Raw genomic sequence first — 22,743 nt, forward strand, 5'->3', positions numbered from 1 at the left:
AAGCTGGAGAAGGAATGAATTGTAGGGTTTTTATTCTTAAATAACCTACAATGAGCAGAAAATAAAACAAAAACATGAAATAAAATGAAACATGATTGAGATAATGAGAAAGAATTGATACACAGGCATACAGGAGGAAGAAAGAGGTCTGCCTGTGTGAGCACTCCTCTCCATCACTTTCTCGCTTCTCTGCATCCATCATGAAAACAGAATGGAATAAAACATTATGAAGAGTTTCACATTACAATTCTTGTTAAAATATGTTATTCTTTACACAATTAAAAATAAAACTGCCTACAACTGTAACACAGACTATTTTTTTTGGCAAAGTCGATATCCCTCACATACCATTTTGGAAGAGAGAAAAAACAAAAAAAATTAAAAACAAAGTCTTCCACTGAACTATCCCCGATAAAACAATACATTAAAATGTGATTTCAAGTAACAGATACGGGAGTTTTCTAAAATTCCTCTTGGAAACAGTCATCAGAAATGATTAAGTTAAAACCAGATGGACACTCAAGAGCTACGCAGAAAAAAAAAAAAAAACATAAGTTGTTTTTGTGGCGATGCATAGGGAAATATATTGGTTCACATTTACACTGAAAACAAAAAAGTCCCTGATAGAAACTGTAAATTGTTGACAGAAAGAAAAGAAACGGAAAAAACAAGAATTCACAATTCACATTCTGCCTGCATATGTAAATATTGTCTTAAGTGTCGCGTTTCCCCTGTAAGCTCTTTTCAAGCCTCCATGTGTTCGAGGTACGGTACGGGCCTGACTGACTTCAGTCCTGTCCAGTTCATCCACCTCAGGGTGCACTTCACTTCATTCCTCCATCAATACACAGACACACACCCACGCACACGCTCTACACTCACACACAACCTTGTCAAGGTAGCCTATTGTACACACACCCCACACCTTCATCATCATCAAAAACTCAATTGGAGTACACGTTTTTTTGTCATTTCCTAAGAAAAGGCCATGGGTAATACACACGCTCATGGAAACCTAGTTTGATTTCAACTTTTTTTTTTCTCTTCTATTAAAATATAGAATTAATTAATTATATAGGTGGGCTAAAAATTAGATAAAACATTGTTTCTCTTTTCTTCCCCCCAATGATACACAAAGCAGTTGGGTATTCCATACAGTAGTAGTAAGGGCATGGGAATGGCTAAAGATACCCAATCACCATCCCCAGGGGAGAGGAGAAACAGAGGCGGAGGCCGGAGGGGAGGAGAGGAGAGGGGAGGGGAGGGAGACCAGGCAAACGGCTGGGGGTTCAAACCCTGGAACTAGGACCCAAGATGGGCGTAGTAGCCCAGGTGGGGTGATCCACCCCAAGCTTTTTTTTCTCTCACACATAAAAACACTGGATCTCATCTCATCTGTTGATGTGAAGACCATCAAATCTTGTCACAACAGTTCCCTGAAATTCTCAAGACTACCTCCCCTCCACCTCACAATCCTTGGCCCACTGAGTCTCTCCACTGGCATCTTCTACATACATTTTTTTTTCTCTATACATTAAAGTCATAAGCTCATTTTTCTCAATACTCTTTTGTAACAAGTAGGTATACCTGCTGTGAAATCACATCTGCTAAAAAGGCATTTTTAAAAACAAAAACAAATGAGGGGCGGGGGGAATAATACAGATGAAACCATAAAGATTAAAAAAATGAACACCGCAATGCAAGTCTTCTAAAACTCATAGTCATCCTCAGCCATGTCGATAGCCCAGGCAAACTTCTCTCGTTGAGTTTTGTTGTAGATCTTTTCAACAGGAATGCCCCATTTCTTGCACCTGAAAGCAGGAAAGTGTGTAATTAACAGGGGCTGAATCTATTAATAGCCATAACAGGATATGTTGACATTGACTCAAATGCTGGAACGGTTGCATCAGCCCTCAGTCAATTAAGCCCCAATATAGACACTGAGACATATCAGATAAAATGTAGAAATTTCATTTCCAAAAAAAATATGAAAAAGATATGTAAAACATAAAATTGCGTACATTTTAAAAACAAAGCTCAATCCTAGACAATTATACCAATTGATTTTATAGACCATACCATGAACTACACACACTAAATGTAGTCATGGCCCATACACAAAACATTCAGCAGTGCTTGATATTGTGGTATATCATAACAAGAATAAGCTACATGCAGAGGCATATACCATTTTGTTTTCCCTTTGCACGTTAATTCTTTATTTTACTTCAAGGGGGAAAATAAACTTTCTGCTTCAACACTTCTCAGTTTTAATAATAATGGTTAAAAAAAGGTCGAATTGTGGCTACTAGATGGGCTTGGCTGAAGGAAAACTGCTCTCCACAGCGGCCAGCAAGCAAGAGAGTTTCCGTGGAGCCATGAGTGGCACACACACACACACACACACACACACACACACACACACACACACACACACACACACACACACACACACACACACACATATACATCCAATAAAGTAGCATCTTACCAGGCTACGGAGATGCGCGGGTCCAGGTAGTTGAGCTTGGAGGTGCCGAGGGCGATCTGCTTGTTCTCCTCCCGATCAGTGGCCTGCACCTCCAGCTTCATAAGCTGCTCCTCTATCCTCTGGACAGCCTTCTTCTTGGTCTCCACAGCCCTGCAGACACGGGAGAGGGGAGAGAGAGAGAGAGAGAGAGAGAGAGACAGAGCACGAGAGAGAGAGAGACAGAGCACGAGAGAGAGAGAGAGAGAGAGAGAGAGACAGAGCACGAGAGAGAGAGAGAGAGAGAGAGAGAGAGACAGAGCACGAGAGAGAGAGAGAGACAGAGCACGAGAGAGAGAGAGAGAGAGAGAGAGAGAGAGAGAGAGCACGAGAGAGAGAGAGAGAGAGAGAGAGATAAAGCACACACGAGAGAGAGAGAACTTTTGTAATTTTCGTTTTAATCTGCTCTAAATCTTTCATGGCTGCACAACAGGCTCCTCAGCCACCACCCGAGAGAATTTGGCGAATTCTTTTCACTTCCAAGTCTACCAGCTGTGCTCCTCGCACTCTCGAGAGGCGCCACATTCCGCCACGGTTTGGTGCTCTGGCATACCATTTGGCAACACAGGGTCTCATCTCAACAGTACATTCAGGCATAGAAAAAAAAAAAGTCTACACAAAACACAAATTCCTGGCTGAGTGTAAAACCAAAGTCTTTTGTTTGGCAAACGTACTTCTTGGTCTTCTCGTCCTTCCGTACTTTGGCGTCTGCCTTTGCGCTCTTCAGCTCTCGTTTGGCGTCGGAAAGCTGGTCCCTCTTCGCATCGATCTGTTTACAGTGGACAGAGTAAACAAATACATACAACAACAATCAGGCATTGTTTTCGCCATTCCATCCCATGCTTTTGTTGTCTTGCCCATTTTGTAGACATTGCTGAAGTACGCAAGTAAGAGGACAGCCTATAAATGATCCCATTCTGCTATATAACAAATAAATAAAATGGACCCAAACCCCCAATAAGAATGAATAATTCTGCCCCATTGCCAACACAGCACTGTACTCAGCTTGGTCTGCATAAACCTCTCAAAGGTCTTGGTGTATGCCAAGATGACTGCCTACATTTCTATGCTTAATAGTCATAAATAATCCTATTCTGTTGCATTAGTGAGTCTTTAATAGACACATAGGCCAGCCCTGTGCTCACCTTGGTCTGCAGGTTCTGCATGGACTTCTCAAAGGTCTTGGGGGGCGCCCTCTGGTGGTTGCACAGGATGGCTACAGCCCTGTTGGCGCGGTTGTAGGACAGGATCTTGGCAGGGACGTTCTCGTCGGCTAAATAAAGAATGAGCGGGATAGTAATGGTTACAAGCACAGACGCTGGGTTGGCACCACGGCACCGTACAGTACAGTGCGCCCCAAGCCCCGAGCCACTACGGCGTGAGCTGCGCCGGGCTGGGATGCCCGAAGCCGTTTGCCCTGGAAACACCGGCCAGTGTGGCAAAGCGGCTTCCAAAAAGCCAGACGAGCATGTCAATACACCCGCACTGCACACACCCACCCACCAACCAACTCCCTCCCTCCCTCCAACTCCCGCCCCCTTCTCCTTCTCCACTTCTTTGGCATGGAGGTCTGATGCGATGCGAGCTGTGAAGACAAAAGGGAAAGCCCAAGCCAAACATCTGGAGCTGGCTGGGGGAGCCAAGGATTGGGCTTGTGCGCAGGCGTGGGGTGGGATGGGGTGGTGTGGTGTGGGGTTGTAGGGGCTCTTCGCTCTGCCCTGTAGTACACAAACACAGCCACTAAGAGGAACACCTTCCCACACCGTCTACATTCACCGGGGGGCAGCCGAGGTCATTTGCCTTTATTTTTAAAATAATTCCTCATGGAAGTTAAACCAGATATTTAAAGGAGAAAAAATTCACTTGCAAAGACTTTGTGCACATTCAAGCTACAGACGAAAAAGGGCTTTTTTTCCCTCTTCATTTTAAATTTGAAAACAAGGTCAAAAAGTCATCTGCAAAAAAAGAGCAATTAAACTGAAAAGAAGGAATTCTAAACATATTTTCAGCTTGACAAGTGAAGAGAAGTGGCAGAGGTGGAGTGGCAGGGTCACAGTCACATTTTTTATTATTAACCCCGAGGGAAGTTTGGATAGCATGAACTGGTATGGTACTGGTAACTGGTATGAAGGAAGGGAAGAGTTCAAGTCTGTCACCTGACTGTCACAGTCAAGGAAGTGAAGTGTAGGGGGGTTATGTGTTAAGTGCAGGGGGTCAAAGGTCATTTGAAGAGGATGTCCACTGCGTTGAGCTGCGCTGCACTTACCGGAGGTTAGCTCCTTGAGCTGGGCCTGCAGGGTGATGGAGGCATTGTAGGTACGGAACACTTTGGCCGTGAGCCCATCCATCAGCTCCTGAAGATGCTTATTCAAAATGGAGGTCTAGAGAGAGAGAGAGAGAGAGAGAGAGAGAGAGAGAGAGAGAGAGAGAAAAAAAAGAAAGAAAGAAAGAAAGAAAGAAAGAAAGAAAGAAAGAAAGAAAGAAAGAGAGAGAGAGAGAGAGAGAGAGAGAGAGAGAGAGAGAGAGAGACAGACAGAGACAGAGACAGAGAGAGAGAGAGAGAGATGAAGAGAGAAGAGAGACAGAGAGAGAGAGAGAGAGAGAGAGAGAGAGAGAGGTAGAGAGAGAGAGAGAGAGAGAGAGAGAGAGAGAGAGAGAGAGAGAGAGAGAGAGAGAGAGAGAGAGAGAGAATAAGGCAATTTAAGAACCATGAGGGAGAAGAGAGTGAGAGAAAAACAAAACACTCTCCCTGGAAAACGTCCTTGGAAAAAAAAAAATCTCCACATCTGATCTTGTTTTTATGGAGAGCGATTATTTTATAAATACGTCCATCTGCTGCTTACGTTGAGGCGGTCGAACAGGTCATCCTCTGGCTGCTTGTTCTCCATAAACAGCTGAAGGTTCTTGAAAACCTGGCGGAGGAGAAAGAAGAAGGGAGGAGAAGGGAGGTGGTGGAGGAGGAGGAGGAGGAGGAGGAGGAGGAGGACAAGGAGGAGGACACAGACGTGTGAGAAACACAGGAATACAACAGAGCCAAACACACACACACGCGGCTGCGCCCGCCCCCTCACACTGTGGTTTCACACATCTCCACATGCCAGTTAGCAGTGTTGTAGGAGGCGGGGGAGAAAATAAATATTGCTTGCTCTGCGTCTCGTGACACACAGGCAACAGAGGAGCACTCATTAATAAAATGTTGAATGATTCAAATCAACAAATGATTCATTTTTTTCCCCCTGGTTTTGAGATAGTGCATTTGTCTCTTTTGGCTCTTTTCCAATGGCATGGTGTATATGATGGCCAGACGTAAGTCAAGGTCACGCCTTGATAAGCAGGCGTTGCCAGAGACATGAGCCACCCGTCCACTGTAATTAGTACTAGTTGGGACACGCTTCCAAAACCTAAACGCAAGCCAATTTTAGCAATTACGAAAAAATCCCAACCATCAACTACACAGCAAAAATAAATGAATAATAATAAAAATAATAAATAAATAAAACCTCATCATAGCCATAACCTCATCATTGCTCGTGAGAGGATTTATATGAACAAGATGGCAAACCGCCTATTTTTTTTATTTTATTTTTCATTGATACAGAAGGAAATTAAATATGTAGTGCAACCTGGGAGTGCGAAACTTGACATTTATGGCATCATGAAGGGTTTTTAATATTCATTCCTTTTCTTAAAACAAGGGGGAAAAGGCCAAATGGACTGAACTGGTAGGACAGGCGCCTCAATGACTTGTCGTTGGCTTGTCTGCTCAACAGCAGGTTTTAAAAGTTTCCCCCTCCAGTTTCTCTTACCCTCTTCTCGACGGGAACCTTGTTGTAGTAGCGGATGGAATCTTTTCCCAGGAAGTCGAACTCCACCACAAACTCCTGGCCGTCCTTCTCGGGGTAGAGGTTGATGTGCTCCACGCGCAGCGAGCAGCAGCCCACCGTGTCCGCCGTCTCACCCTCCTCCTTCTCGTTACCCGCTCTCAGAGCCAACTGGGTAGGGGAGACACACACACAAACAGAGGCAGACACACAATAAGGACAAGGACTCGGATAACAGGACTCTGATGCATATCAACTAAACGAAACTCAATTGTAACCATATAGGACTATTCCAGAGCAGAGCGAGGAGACAGACGGTCGGTCACAAAGCAACTACACATAGGCGAGGCCAACTGTCTAAAACTCGGAAGGGAAGGGAAGAGAGCCGACTTTGGCTATGTGAAGATCCCAACTGTCACAAGTGAAACTACCCGTCCTCCTCCCCTCCTTCCTTTTCTGATTCCTCTGGTCTTGTGCACAAGGCTTGACATCACAGACCATCTACATTCCTTCAATATCTTAAATATCTTTTTTTTTATTTTATTTTTTAAAGAGGCCATTCTCTCAATTGCAACAGAGATGTTGAATGAGGGAAAGATCTCCAATCAGTCTCTCTGCAAAGGTTGTCAGTGGAGAAACAGTCATTTTCTCAATGGAGGCGAGACAACAAAGGCAAGGGGAGGCGAAGACCAGGAAAGGATATGATAAGAGTATTTTGACTAGCACCCCACGCTGCTGGTCAGTCTGAGGGACAGGGTGCCTACAGATATTCCTAGGTTGAATTTTTTACTACCTTTTACTACCTCCAACTTTTTTTTTTTTTACTACCACTACGACTTCGAGCTTAAACTGACCAAGCTTCCCAGAGCCTATTAACACAAATTAATCTTGAGAATATTAAAAATATGTTAGTACAAGTTAATGCAGGTATATTTCAAAAATCTCAACAATTCACCATTTATAAGGGTTAAATAATAGTGGACTGCACTTTTAGCAGAACAAGTCGCTCTTCTCAGAGAGTGTGGGGGGGGGGAGCAAGAACCAGCAGAGCACCTTGAAGTGGATTCCTGTAGTCTTTGTCCTCCAGGGGTCAAGAATAACTTTTTGCGCTGGTTGCACTGGTGTGCCTAAAAATTGTTTTTAGGTGCACCAGCACGAAACCTAGGTGCACCCAAATGGTCTCTGTTGTATGATTGGGAGATGTCACAATGGCCTCTGCCCCATCAAATGTCATGTTCCTATGCATTAATGTTGTATGTGGGTCAACTAACACAATTGATATGAACTTGTGGGCCCAATAAAATGACCCTGCTGGCCAGATTTGGCCCCTAGACCAGAGTGACATCCCTGCCCTAAGCCCTTTTTGGGAAAAGGTGCCCTCAGCCTATATCAGTGGTTTTCAAAGTGGGGGCCGGGGACCCCTGGGGGGCCGCAAAGGGATGCTAGGGCGGCCACGGAAGGTTGGGAGGAAAAAGTATAGCACATCAAAATAAATGAATTGAAGTGCAGCAAAATAAACCATAATCAACCACAATCACAAGCATCTTTTCGCAACAAATTTTGATATGGATGACTAGTGAAGACCAGTAACCACTCCGGTGAGTTGATGTTTATGAAAAAGTTCGTTGTTTGTGCTTTTAAGGACCTGGTTGGACATGCAGGTGACTTAACATTCTGAAGCAGGTTGGGATGAATCAAAATTAGGCAAATACCCGAGACAGCAGCAAACATCAAAAAACGGTGAGGGGAGTTCTAGAACATTGAAGACAACTCGGAAATGAGGCTTAATGTTGAAAATACTGCAGTTATCCTTTAAGTAAACAAATTAGAAAACACTAAGACCATGTTGTAGGGAGTCCGGAAAAATTACTACCAGGTGAGATGTGGCTTACTACCTTTTACTGGCCATTATTTCGGACGTTTTCATTTGCTACCTTTTACTACTTTTTAAAAACCCGCTGACAACCTAGAGGGAGAGAGGAGTGGGATAAAAAAGACGCCAGAAAGAATATAGGATTACAAAAAAAAATCAAGATATTTTAAATTCATGGATTTGCTTTTTTAAGAGGTTCAAAGAGACAAATTTGCATTGGAGCTATTGGGCAATACAATACATCATTCCAGTGTTGGGACAAAGGTTAAAATGGAAACGCGAGACGTTCAGCTTGGTTCAGCTTCCATCAGCCAGTGGGCAGCATTGTCTCTGATGTGGAACAGCCGTTGTTTGTGGAGGTGGAGTGACTACTGCAAAAGGCTTTCCATCATGGCCTAGTCCGCACCTCTGCAATGTTTTCTGTGGCACGTGGAAGTCAGACGAGGGACGGAACTCGGCACCGTTTACCAGCCAAATGACGAGTTAGCTATACTTATAGAAGCGGCTAAAAGACTTTGTACACAAAATAATAATTTACCATTGAGAGAATTTTAGCATACGCATATGTAGGCCATTTGTCGGTGCTGGTAAAAGTAGATATTTTGCTAAGTTAATATCCACGCCTGCTTCAGACTGCTCAAAGCTGCTCCAAAAAGAGGAGGCGATGGGAAATTGACAACTTGGCCTCTAAGGAATGTTAACATTGAATCGGATACTGGTGGAATCTATTACAGAGGCTGCTTCTACTGAACACACAAAGCACCAGGTAAATGGGCAGTTCAGCTAAAAATCAGCAAACTCAACTGGCACAAACAGGGAATTATTGGCAGGGTTTTTGCTTTCGAAGGCAGAGTCACTGGTCGATGAATTTTGGGGGTGATTTCGGCAGTCTCTCAGCAGTCAGATTGCTACAATGCTGATAATTGTTCACACCAGACAGAGGTAAAGTAGAGGAGAACATACATATGCATCATCTTCAAACAGCTTCTTAGGCTAAGGATCCTCTGACTGATCAAAAGTATATTAGCGCCCTTGGCAAGTCGACTTCAAACACATCAGTATTTTTTTTTTTTTAAAGGGAAAACGTCAGCACAGGAACAGAGACGAGAAGTAAAAAAAAAAAATGTGAGTTTTATTTCCTCCCCTCCCAACCACCCTTGTCCCCTCGCTGAAGTGATGTGAAGGTATCTAAATGAATAATAATAATATAGTCTCTTCCTTGCGCATTGCTCATCATACACTGGAGTCATAAAGGCAATGAGGGGGTGGGGAGTGTGTTATGTTAATGCAGCAGTCATTAAAGTTTGCCTTGACTCTAGAAGAACTACACATTTGGTGGCTCTGAGAACCTCTCTATCCTACAAGTACTATTGCAGAGCATGGGATCTTTTCCGGTGTCCTAGTTGACCATTTAACCCACACCTAATGGATCTAAAACCCAGAAGTTGTGCTGCAGATGTGCTTCTCAGTCTTAATGGGTTAAAATGGCTTTTTAGTTGGCCGACTTTCATATGCCACTGTAATTAAGCTGTCAGAAACCGGTTTGATATTCAGAAAGGTTGACGCACGACCACTTTTCATAACCCCAAAACAAAGTCAACGAACCTGTCGTTTGAGAGGAGCTGAGCAGGACTGAGTTTCCCCGACGGCGTCACTGCTAACAAAGCTAGCAACTTACTTGGTTGTAATGCAACTTCCCATGGGCAACCTACTAAGCTGCTGACTGGTTAGTGATGGTGCTTTGGAAAAGACGGGAGCCAGGACTGCCATATTACGTTACGTTACCTTGTCGATGAAGTAGAGCGCAACAGCTCTCTGCCGGATCCTCATCTCTTTGGACTTCCAGTCGTCCCGGTACTGGTTGCGGATGCGGTCCACACACTTCTTCAACCGCCGGGCTGTTTCGTACTTCTGCCAATCCTTCTCACCCTGAGATGATTCAAATCACACACACAAACACACACATTACATTACACTTAGCTGACGCTTTTTGTCCAAAGCGACTTGGTATTGGCTGCAGTCCCTGGAGTAATGTGGGGTTAGGTGCCTTGCTCAAGGGCACTTCAGCCATGGATGGAGGTGCTGGTAAGGGTGGGATATGAACCCACAACCCTCTTATCTAAAGGCCAGCGCTCTAACCACTGAGCCATGGCTGCCCATACATACAGAATCAGTACACTATCTGGGTCTAGACAGAGAGCACATGAGGCTAGACAGAGTGCACATGAGGCTGAGTGCTGTGCTGAGCCGAGCGGCAGAGCAAAGAGTCAGTCAGACACTGTTCAAAAGAAGCTGGAGGAGTGGTGGTGGAGCGAGAGGGAGAGGGAGCGACAACATTGCCCAAGAGAGTCATCAAGCAGAGCAGTAGGAGAAAGAGGAAGGAACAAACAGCATCTCTACAGAGCCACAAGTACAAATGAAAGCAAAGAGAACAAAAAAAAAAGCAAGCCTGAATAGAGAGCATAGTGCATGAGGAGATTTTTTTGAAGTTTCTGCTTTGTTCTTCACTGCTACTGCTCATGGACATTAGTAGCAGACACACTACGGTAGTTGTGAATGCTCAGACAAACGGAAGTCCAAGACAACCCACATACAGCATTTAGTAGCCTGACACAAGGGGTCAAATGAGACAAGTTGTTAGAAATTGCAACGTTGCTCCTGGTTTCCCCAACATGGATAGAACTAAAGCATTTGGGACTTCATTTGAAACCTACTCAATCAAACTTTTAGGATGACGTGTGACGCCCTCTCATATCAACAGCAAGTTGGCTTTTGACCAATGACTTGATAAATGAGAATATGCAGACTCCTGACGTGATCAGCTCTTCTCATCATTGATTCTCATAATGCAGGATGCTTTAAAGCAGGGGTAGGGAACCTATGTTTCAGTGCTGTTTATGGCCTTTGAGGCAGTCTTATCTGGCCTGTGACAGGACATGTTTTGTAAAGAAATGTTAGAAATTACATTTGCAATACACAATTAAATTATATTTTCAGGCGACCTTGTAAAGGTGGGGCCCGTTTTAAAGTTTGGCTGCCTTCAATTTTGGCTGCCTTCAATACAGGACTGGAGTGCAGGGGCAAATCCTAGTTTGGAGGACTTCGTAAAATTTGAAGTGGCACCTCAAATTGAAAAAGGTTTCCCAGGGATCCACAAAGGAGTCCACATTTCTTTAGAATTTTGTTGCATGGCAGAACTACATTTCAACCATTGATGTCTTCAGATTCTCTTCTACTACCACCTTTAGAGAATCTGAAGTGGGCATTTAAGACTTCAGATTCTCTCAAGGCAGTGGTGGTAGACAATCTGAAGAATCAATAGTCAAAATGTAGTTCTGCCATGGAATGAAAGTCAAAAAGGATTTTAAGTGTGCCAACACCTCACTAAAAAACTTCAAAAGCCTTTGCCCTGCACAAGTGCATGGATTGAGACACAGGGTAAGATACTTCACCTGACATCACATGGATCCAGGAATTGCACAGGCTTGAACGCCCCTTTGGGAGACCTTCAGTTAAGAGACCTTTGGAGTCTTACGGTTAAGAATGGATTGAGTTCCCTTGGCACTGTAGATGGCGGTAGCGCACATCTCATGTAAGCCATCACCAAATGCCACAGAAAGACAAGGAGGGGACAACGCCCCCGTAGGAGACCAAACTTGAGCACACTCCTTTGCATTGCGAGTTTGGGTTATCTTACTCTAATAGAAGATGTTTGGTGACGGTGCAAGAACCACAGGTGACATTCAGACCCAAAACCCACAGCTGACACATTCAAACCAAACTACTACAATAGAAACACGTGGTCCTGGTACCTTGATTCTGGAGCTTGGGTTCAACATGATGTACTTGATGGAGCCCTGGATGTTCTCGGTCCACGACACCAGCCACGTGACCTTGTTGTCATGGCGCAGCTCCTTCCATTTGGTTCCCGGGGGAGCCTGAGGATGCTTGGAATCCCTGGAGGAGGAGACACGGATACAAATGCCTTTAATCTCCACGGTACACACACACCCAACGGAAACCACTCAACTGTTTCCCATACAGGGACCAGGGCTTTAAATTAACACCAGCCAACCGGCCAAACGCTGGTGAAATTTGAGTTTGGCTGGTAGAAAAGTCACTTTGGCCCATTAGGGAGTGTACGTTAGGCTAGTAAGATTGACAACTCTTGTCAATTTTGACTGGTGATGAAGGAAGTTAATTTGAAGCCCTGCATAAGACCATTCTGTGGTGCAGCACCACAGTATAAAAAGTGAGCACCAGAAGTTGACCAACAACTGCACATACATGTTAATGGGGGTACACGTGCAACACTTGCACCAACCCAAAGTTTTTGCATGAAGCACCATACAATGCTATTTGGCCTGAGGTAAAAATTTATGTGGGCTACTTTTCACTTTTTTTTGTTTTGTTTTGTTTGAAATAAGTGAAAAGAAAATTAATTCTAGTGCAAACACAAGGCGGTGAAAGACGGAAGCTCAAAGGTCAATCTTCATCGCTTGTCACCTCTGTTTCCATATCGAGTGACAGGTCATTGTCGGTGTAAGCAGACACCTGCTACATTACTTCATTGGGAACCTAAACTTCTGGGAAGGATTTGCCTGAGAACAAGGTCCCCAGAGGTATATGAGCTCCAACACTCACACGCACGCACACACCACTGGCTTGCAGATGTCGACGCAAAGCTTGAAGAGGTAAGCCAGATGGAGATGACCTGATTTGGATTGAACGGCTTTGAATTTGGCCAATCAACTTAATCTTCTATCATGTACAAGTCCACAGACTTTGGTAAATTCTAATTTAAGAACCGCCTCACTGACTCTTACAAAAAAAACTACTTTGAAGTTGATATCACAGACAGGCACACTGAAGGAGGAGGGGGGAAAAACCCCAAAGGTTGCTCATTGATCCCTTTATCCCCTTTGGTCCATTATACCAGCGACGCACTAATCTTGCCACGGCTGCAGCAGGGGGGGTGGGATTGGTGGGTGGTCTGAGGGCGAGTGCTCGCTGGGTCTGGGTATGTAGTGCGGTTTATATAGAAGTAAAATCATGCATGACATTTCTAATGAGAACTGAGAATATCAAATAAAAAAATAATTCATTCACGGCCCAGCTGTGGCTTGGTCGGCTGGGCACTGGAGTGCTATGCAGGCGACCCCGGGTTCGATTCCAACCCGGGTCATTTCCCGATCCTCCCCCGTCTCTCCCTGTCCCAATCTTCACTGTTCGGTCTACATACATTCATATATATATATTTTTATATATATGAATGTATTATTATTTTTGTATAATTTATTCATTCACTCATTCGTACTTGCTGCAGTTGATGATGATGTCTTCGGGCCGGATGCGGCGTTTGAGCATGCCCATCTTAGGGTGGTCTCCACGGCCTCGGAACAGGCCCGGTGGCTCGATGCGGAAGTTGGCGATGCGCTCGCGGTGGTTGTCCATGATGCAGAAGCCGTACTCCTGAAGCAGGCGCTCGTTCTCCTCCTTGATTTTCTGCAGTGATGACGACAAAGTGATGACAAGATAACGTTAAGTTTCTAGGTCATTCAAAAACACAAAAAGAATATATACTGTAGAATAAGGAATATCCACAGTTCACAAAAAGTTAGGGATATTTGGCTTTCAGCTGAAATGACAGGATGAATTAAAAACATATCTTCATATCATCAAACTTCAAGCACAAAATGAGAGATCTATGCCAGATGCCTCAGTTAACCTTCTCGTATAGTTTACAGGAAGCAAAATATTTTTTAACCTTGTTAACGACACAAATGCTTACTGGGCCACTTGAAGAAACTGAAGACCAGCTGGCAAAAGGCATTACAGTGCTGTATTAACCCCATTCCCCTGCACCCAAAAATATTTTTCGTAACAAAAAAAAAACAAACACTTGGATCACGAACGAGACGGACCTGCTTGCCCTCTTTTGACATCGCCTTCCTGGCTTCCGATTGGACCTTGAAGTACTCGCCCATTTCCTGGAAGTTGCACTTGTTCAAGTCGGTGATCTTGCCCTTCTCCTCGGACGTCATTTCCTGTGAGAGGCAAATCATCATCACATTACACCAAGCGGACGCTTTTTATCCAAAGCGACATAGTTAATTCATTTTTTTAAAGTACAGGGTATTGGTTACAGTCTCTGGAGCAGTGTGGGGTTAGGTGCCTTGCTCAATGGCACCTCAGCCATGGAGAGTGATATGGAGCAGGAGGGTGGCATTCAAACCGGCAAACCTACAAAGCCCATCTCCCTAACCACTAGGCCAGTGTTTCCCAACCTTTTTTGTCCTGCGTACCCCCTAAGCCATTTTGTCATATGATGAGTACCCCCTCGCCTTCACACATGCTCTGTTCCTCTATCCCAATGTGACTACACTCAATATATTTGCTATTACATTTTTCCGCGTACCCCCTGAGGTGTGCTCGCGTACCCCTAGTGGTACACGTACCCCTGGTTGGGAAACACTGCACTAGGCCACGGCTGCCCAAATCCAAGAGCAAAACAGAGTAGAGTAGAAACCCATGTGATTACATAGGCAGGGCTTTTATTCTAAAAAAAATACTGTTTTTAGGAATGCTGAGAGATCATCTTCATGACTCAGCAGTAATTTTTTTTTTCCTTTTTTCAAAAAGGGCACCTTTCTCCAGTCCTTGAAAAAGTTTTTCCGGAAGATGTCCTTGGTGGTGTAATCGTGCTCCAGCATTTTTGCAAAGAAGGTTGCCACCTCTTCAGCACCGGGGCTGAGCTTCATCTGTTTCCCTTTAGGGAGGAGGAGACAAAAAAAATACAACAGAAAATACAGTTACAAGCCACGAAGTAAAGATAGATTACTTATCAACACTGGAGAGGAAGTGTGAGAAAGTTCTGTTCGTCCCATTCATTTCAATAGGACAAACTAAGTTGGAAAACAGACTAAACATATTTTTAGTTATATTACTGACTGGTGCAAGGTAGAACAGAAATGGTGAGACAGGGCATGAGATGTTTTTTTTTTAATGTTTGGGGGAAATCCTCATCATAATATGAGGGTGTACCCACTAATCAGAGGGTGGGTGAATATGCCTAAACTTCCGGAAAACGGTGACACGGTAGTACGGTGTGAATCGGATGAAGCCAACCTCCCAAATCCCAACCACCAGCTATGGAGGATCGATAGCGTGTGGGTGGAAAAGAAAAGTGGGAGATCTGCAGCCTCAAAGGAACAGGGATAGAGGAAGGGAAGGAGGATCAATCTATTGACGATCACACTGATGAAGCTTACACAGACTGAAGGACGCAAAGGAATACTTTGGTTTTGGGGGGACAACTCCAGTACTGGGTGTGTATAGGGTGTATAAGGAAAGAGGCTTGAGAGTTTGCGGTAGAAGTGTTAACACATTTGACACACATGTGCACGCACATTCAACCCTAGTCACATAGCAATGTGATTTTTAATGCAGGTGTGCTGAGAAGAAGGCAGAGGTTGATGTCAGGAGGTTATTACACATGTTAATATAAACACAGTAAGAGACCATTGTGATGCCCCATGTCCAACTTCATTAAAACTTTTTTTTTACAGCAGTGAATAATTTAAGAGGGGAGATCATTTAAGTGTCTCAAGCCTCCCCAGCTGCCAACGCACAATTTCTAATTCAGCACAACCTTCCTCCTCCTCATCTCCTCCTCCTCCTCCTCCTCTACTCCTCCACCCCTCCTGCAACTCAAATTCCTACTAATCCACACCATTCAATTCCACCCCAGAACCCCCAGAACTGGACTATGGGAAATGCTTAAGGCGTTGCACAGTGGGGCAAGTTCCACCTGCCCAAGGGTCCCGTCCAATGCCTTGGAGAGCGATTGTAGAAGCGAGCGAGTGCGGGAGTGAGAGTGAGCGGTCGCTACCGTTGTGCACAGCTGCCACTTACCATCATAATAGAACTTGACGTTGCCGGGGAGAGGCTCGTAAGGAGGTGCAAACACCGGCCCTTTGTGCTCCAGAAACCTCCACTTGGAGCCATCTGTGTACCTCTCCTCCTCCCACCTACAGCAAAATCAAAAGAATGAATTAAACACACGGACGGACGATAAAAAAAGGAGGGGAATGGAGGGCGATTGGTGGTGGATAAGAGGGCTGAAGAGAGGGGAAAGATTGAAGGGAGAAAGAAGACAGAAGAGGGAAATAAGACTTGAGAAAAAAAAAGGGAGGAGGGAGACACGGCCGGAGTTAGTATGCGAGTGAATGAGCCAGACGTTGCGACCCAGAATTGAAAACATCATCCATATTTTAGGCTTTGCCAGAGGGCCTCAGTCATTACACAACCAAGTCCCCGTTAGCGGGGAGGGGAGAGGAGGAGAGGAGAGGAATGGGGAGAGCAGAGGAGAGGCGCGACATACACACACCCCACCACCACCCTCAACTCCTTCAACGCAATATCTTCAGAGGAACCAAGAGAGAGGGAGGCGATGATGAGGAAGAAAAGGAGGGGGAAAAAAAACAGAAGCCTGTACGTACCACTTCCACTTCTCCTCTGGTTCTTTTCCTTTTCCTTTCTTCTTCCCGTCAGCGACTCCTGCAGCTCCCTTCTTGTCTTTTGTCTTCGTCTTCTTTTTGGGCTTGATGTCCTATGAAGAGAAAGAATGTACATACAGGAACAACGTATAAGATGGCTTGTTCCACACACCATAAAAAAAGAATAGTTTGCGTTTCATGAGGTGCCAAACACACACAAAGTTGAGAGCATCACAGATGGATAAGTGTTGCCACTTGCCTCATCGTCCATCATCATCACTTTCCTCTTCGGCTTTTTGTCATCTCTGTCATTTTCCACTTTGATTTTTTTGGGCTTGTAGTCAGAGCTGGGAGGAAAAAGAGAGAAAGGCAGAAAAGGGAGAGAGAGAGAATAAAAGACATTTTCATACATGCCCCCTCTTAAAAGAGTTAATACAAAAAAACACAACATCTAAATCTGAAAATCAACTGAAGCTTTTACACATGGGCATTTTGGCGGCAAATGCATTTATACAACTTTTAAGCCGCTTTGAAAAAAATTAAGGCTTTGATATATAAGTATTGGATGCAGAGCCAAGAGCTGAACAGACTGCTCAAAATGTAGCCAGTGTGGCCCTTAAGCACACAGTCTGCAAACTTCTTCCAGAACATTTTGATGCAGTCAATCTTTCGTCTTAACTTTGCATATGCATAGAAATGAGCATCTGTGCTGCCTATATTTGCATTCAGTTTATTTAACGCGCTGAAGGCGGACGACAAACAGACGTCATGCCAGTGAGAGAGTGTGTGTGTGTGTGTGTGTGTGTGTGTGTGTGTGTGTGTGTGTGTGTGTGTGAAGAGTGCACAAAGTTAGCTTACTCATCGTCATCACGTTCACGCTTCAAGGACTTTGGAGAGGGGTAGAACTCGTCATCTGGCTCCTGCTTGATGCGAGGAGGGCTGAGGGGACACAGGCAGACAGACAGATAGCAGAAAGATGGACAGGAGGAAACAATGAGGAGGAAAAGATGTTACACGAGTTACTCAACAAATCTGGGGTGCATTTCTCGAAAGCGTAGTTGTCAGCAGTTGGCAACTTGGGTAGTTGCCAATGGGAAAATGCATTGAAAACAACTAAGTAGCTAATGTAGTAAGCAACTTTGATCACCTCTAATGTGCATTTCTCGAAACCAATCTTAGCTTTGGTCGATTGTACTTGTAGCTGTATCCACAGAGGTTTAAACTGGAGTAATGGCCTAACCACACCCAGAACGACACAGATACCACTACTGCTGTTGCTACTGCTGCCACTACAGTCCTGAGCTGTGCTGAGCGGCATGGCCAGGAAGCTTGTTGTGCATTCAAAGGCACTGCTATTTATTTTTTTCGCTACTTGCGCAACAAAAGGGCTTAATGCCCATCTAGATGGCTGACGATTTCCTGCTAATGACCCATTACACCACCCATGCCAGGCTCAGCTTTCAGCTATTAAAAGGAGTCAGGTGGACTCCACTCCCACAATCGCTTTTTTTCGGTAATATTCACCAAATTGCACCTTGCAGTTAGCTAGATACCGGCTCATTGTAGTCGTTGGGAAAAAAAAAAAAAGGTATTCCGTTTGCCCTGGCTGGAATCTACAACGGTACCATATTACATATTCAGTGACTGTCAGTCAGCACCATGTACATCAAATCCACAAAGACTTCCTATGGCTCAGACAAAAAAAAGGTCTGACTGAGAAAACAACAACTTCCCTCACAAACAAATGGCTGCTGGAATCTGCACGGCTCAGAGGAGTCTGTGTTTGACCTAACAAATGACAAGACGTCGTTTTAGAGCTGCTCGTCGTTGGCAGGTTTCATCTCAGAATGTGAATTACCTAGCGAGTTACCTTGGTGACTGTTTTTATGCCGAATATCAATTACTCTCCGAGGTCATTTTGCAAATTTAATTTGTTCATTAAATTAAATCTTAAAAGCTATTGCCCCACATTACATGCAGAAAACCTTTACGGGCATTAGGGTGACCGATTCACTTACCTGGAGAAGCCGTTCTCCTTCTTAATTTTAGCTTCCAAGGATTTCTGTAAAGTAAATAAAAGGTGGTGGTTAATAAAATACAAGTCATTCAAGAGGAAGTGATGGACAATTTAAAAACAAACAAAATGTGAGATTTAAATAAATACACTTAAAAAAAAAAAAATAATAAATAAAAAAACACCTGTTGGATTCTGTCATGCATTTGGCCATTTGGTGCACCTCGTGCCAACCAACTTCCTCTCACAAAACCCACATTACATTTTCCTGTCTACTGTTACCACATATGAAACTAAGAGCAGCCATGCGGCCTGCAATCTCGTGTGTATGCGATGTATAGTGAGGCCGGGTGGTGGGCGGCTGCTCTACTCTGATGCGATGCGGTCTTTAATCATCTTCGCATGGCATCTGTTATTTGGGCCCAGCGCGGTTATGCTCCCGTGAGTCACAGTGACGCCATGCAGGCCTCACCCTCGCCCTCAGGACGGACAATTACGCGCCCGCACCGCAGCGGACGCTTGACAACGGGGAAGCCACTGACAACACCGGCCCTCCGTGCACACGGCCATCCTCAGTCCCTTACAGACGTGCACCGCGACTGGAAACTGACACATTCGTCCATTCATCTATGTGCATACATTCATCCATCCAGCCTGCCTCTGATTTCTCTACCCTGTTAACCCACATTAAACGCCCTATATTCAAAACAACACAAAACCACCGCACACATCAAGTTGGTCATGGCTTACCACAACACACTGCTTCTCTGCTACTACTTTAGTACTGACAGTACTTATCTGGCCTGCTTAGATTGTATTTCTCCACACACCATTTGGACTTCAATGCCATACTCAAATATCTAACTGTTTTGGAGCACAGGTAACTGAAGCTTTTGTAAACAGTAGGAAAAATGGGCGGAAAATAAGTCATTTATTATTCCTGTAGGATAAACTTGAAGCGCTGCTACCTGTAATTAATAAAACCAGCCCGACCAAAATAAGACAAACTACTACAAATTAAAGGGACACGAATCAGATCGAATCAGTAATTAAATCAATTTCAATTTGTTTTTCTCCTGCAGTAACTGAAAGCTTATGTTCCCAGTCAAAAAGAACTGACTGGGTAAGATTTTAAACTGACAAAGAAGGCAGAAAGACAAACAGATAAAAAAAAGACAACAAATATCTAGGGGGCTCACCTTCTCGTCTCTCCGCTTCTCTTTGTCCTTGTGTTTGTCTTTGTCTCGTGGCTTGTCGGTGGAGCCATCTTTGTGCTTCAGCTTGTCTTTGTCTCTGTGTTTCTTGTCTGAAAAGTCCTTATGCTCGCTGCACCATCCCCGGGGAGTTCAGAAGAGGGTAGAGGAGAGGGGGCAAAAAAACAAAAACAAAAAAAATTATATCCAGATCGAAGAGACAGAATTTGGTTGTTCTACCCAGCAACAGCATTAAAACATCATTTTTTAAATACCCGACAAAGCAGACCATATGTCTGAGAGTGAGGAAGTAGAACACTTGTCATAAAACCGCAACACGTGCACGTGTGAAGTGAACACACCCTGCTTATCAAGAGGGACGGGGAGCGAGACAGTATCCACATCTCCCTGACAGTAATGGTGGTGGTGGCCTGGTTACATGCATGTAAGCAACCAGACACATCACTACTGAACATAACCCACAGCAGCAGCACACAGACTCAGACCACGGCAAAGACGAGTTGAAAATGGGGACAAGAGACGCATGTCTGAAAAGAGAGGGGAGGAAAGCAGGGGGGGGAGAGTGCAGTCAGTGTGTGTGTGTAAAGAAGAGGAGAGACGCAGGCAGAGACAAAACACAGACAGCAGACAAAAGGCAGGCAGCAGCCTCAAGAGGGGAAAGGTGAACGTGGCCAGACAGGGAGCCAGCCGCAGGGGTTTAAGGGGCAGGGGTAAGGGTGAGGGTAAAACCCAAAGACGGAGGTGCATTACCAATGGTATGGGATGGTAGGGATGCACCCGTCGAAGTGGTGGTGGTGCTGAAGCATTATATTACATTACATTTAAATACATTTCAGCAAGCAGACGCTTTTGACCAAAGGGACTTACGAGGAGGAGCAGTGGGCTCCATAGGTATAATAAAGCCCAGGGCCCCGTCTCCCTGACGTCACTCTACACTGTGTACTGTACTGTGCTGACTCACCAGTCGCCTGCTTATGGCCCACTCCCAACCACTATAAACACAGGGCCTCTGCCACGTCTAAATATTTTAACTAGGGCCCAGCTAAACCCACCTCATCTACAGTACATTAAGGAGTGGTGGGGAGGGAGGGAGGGGAGGAGGGTTGAGTGGGGGGTGTTTTGTCCAACAGTACAAAACCCAACAGAACAGGGCCCTGTTTAATTCAGCGGGGTCGATTACAGCCGTTCTTTATACCGATCCCTTACACCGACCACAAAGGGGGTTGGCTGATACATTATGCAGAGGGACAGAGCCAAAAATCACAGATATGCAATAGCATCGCTACACCAGCATAACTGAGACGGATGGAGGAAATTATTATTACACAGACTTGGTTTCATCTGGCAATGTACAGTTGAAAAAGTCACGTCTCCCGTCCCGGGAGTATAACCAGCCTGGCTTTTGTGGAACTTTTACTGCCATTGGCCTCTCAAGAGTCTGTGCGTCGACATCTATTCTATACAACCTCCACGTATTCACATTAAACAATACATCAAGACAAGACCAAGGGTGCGTTTCTTGACAACGTGGTTGCTAACTAAGTTAGCAACTTACTTGGTTGCAATGCAATCCTAGTAAGTTGCAAACTGGCTAGCATATATGCTTTCGAGAAACGGGGTCCAGAGCGGCAAAGGAGACTCCAACTTAGCGAGAAGGCTCTGTGGTGCCGCTGTGCTACATGAAAAGGCGTAAACCCAGCCATTGTTCACAGCCATTCAGAGACGCACCCCAGCAGCCACCCCAAACCCTTCCTTGCTCCAAGACTACCAGAGTGTTGAGCAGTGTTGCCAGATGTGTCTGATCAAATCCCGCCCAATAGGCACTCAATAACCGCCAAAATGTGCTAAATTCCACGTAATTTCAACAAATTGCATTGATTTCTATGGGCCAAATGGCCAATATTTCCTGTTTCTACCCACAGGCGGCCAGCTCAAGTAGCCCAATTGGGCGAGTAACCACCTAATCTGGCAACACTGGTGTCGAGAGGCTGAATCATAGCCAGGCAACAAGCTGTGGCATGAGAAACCTGATGAACATCCATCAGGCCGCACTTGCTGTCTGCTCTGCCAACCACTTGCACATCCTGAAGGCACAAGATCACAGCGTCGGGCAATAAAGAGAGTGTATGGAGGAAAATAGGAATCATAAAAAAACAAATAAGCATCCAACATGAAACCTCTTGAGATTTATTAAAAGAGAAATAGGCTGGTCAAAGGGGGGGAATACATAAATAGATAAAACCGCTTGAAGTTTCAGTACAACTAAAACTGCAAAAATACTTATTAAGTTCTAAACTAAAGCCTGCAAGTCCCAACACAAGTGCACATAGGCTGCAATATCGGAGGCTGCACTACTTCTTTTCATGACTTGAACAAGCTTATGTTAACAACGCAACAGCACAAAACAGATATGACCATTATGGCATAGCTATTGGTGCCATGACGGATAAGGCTCAAGTTATACTATAACACTAAGGTTCACTCCGCAGACAAACTTAAGCTAAGTAAACAGTCAGTGGCCTCTCGCTAATAATACACTACACAAACAGGAGTTGGAGAAGCATTGCCACCGCCACCCAGAAACATATCCCTCTCATCCATCATGATCAACAGCAGACTGGCCTGCTTGTAGTCTGATTAAGAGCACTAAATGACTGGTTATGAGCTCAGTGGTGTGGTTCCAAACAGAAGGTCCAGGTGAAAGAAGGCCATCTAGGGAGGAGGCTTGCTGCCCATCCAGTGCAAAGGAGCATGTGAGCTAGCGGTGGGCGATATGACTACATGAAATCGTGAAGC

At 44.7% G+C, this 22,743-nt stretch overlaps 1 protein-coding gene across 1 annotated transcript in view; it reads right to left on the reverse strand.

The window, feature by feature from the left end:
* Positions 1-15: 15 nt before the first annotated feature.
* The window catches only part of top1a (DNA topoisomerase Ia), a 29,569-nt gene continuing 6,841 nt past the window's right edge, over positions 16-22,743 (reverse strand). The window contains exons 4-21 of the mRNA XM_063215522.1: positions 19,933-20,059; positions 18,738-18,781; positions 17,578-17,658; positions 16,979-17,066; positions 16,723-16,832; positions 16,136-16,251; positions 14,869-14,990; positions 14,146-14,268; positions 13,539-13,726; positions 12,034-12,178; positions 10,007-10,150; positions 6,334-6,519; positions 5,371-5,439; positions 4,794-4,908; positions 3,673-3,800; positions 3,202-3,296; positions 2,492-2,641; positions 16-1,811 (exon numbers count right to left, since the gene is read on the reverse strand). Coding sequence (XP_063071592.1) covers positions 1,709-1,811; positions 2,492-2,641; positions 3,202-3,296; positions 3,673-3,800; positions 4,794-4,908; positions 5,371-5,439; positions 6,334-6,519; positions 10,007-10,150; positions 12,034-12,178; positions 13,539-13,726; positions 14,146-14,268; positions 14,869-14,990; positions 16,136-16,251; positions 16,723-16,832; positions 16,979-17,066; positions 17,578-17,658; positions 18,738-18,781; positions 19,933-20,059 — 2,134 coding nt within the window. The 3' untranslated portion in view covers positions 16-1,708. The remainder of the gene's footprint in view (positions 1,812-2,491; positions 2,642-3,201; positions 3,297-3,672; positions 3,801-4,793; positions 4,909-5,370; positions 5,440-6,333; positions 6,520-10,006; positions 10,151-12,033; positions 12,179-13,538; positions 13,727-14,145; positions 14,269-14,868; positions 14,991-16,135; positions 16,252-16,722; positions 16,833-16,978; positions 17,067-17,577; positions 17,659-18,737; positions 18,782-19,932; positions 20,060-22,743) is intronic.

Source organism: Engraulis encrasicolus, chromosome 14, assembly GCF_034702125.1.
Source record: "Engraulis encrasicolus isolate BLACKSEA-1 chromosome 14, IST_EnEncr_1.0, whole genome shotgun sequence".
Taxonomy (NCBI): Eukaryota; Metazoa; Chordata; class Actinopteri; order Clupeiformes; family Engraulidae; genus Engraulis; species Engraulis encrasicolus.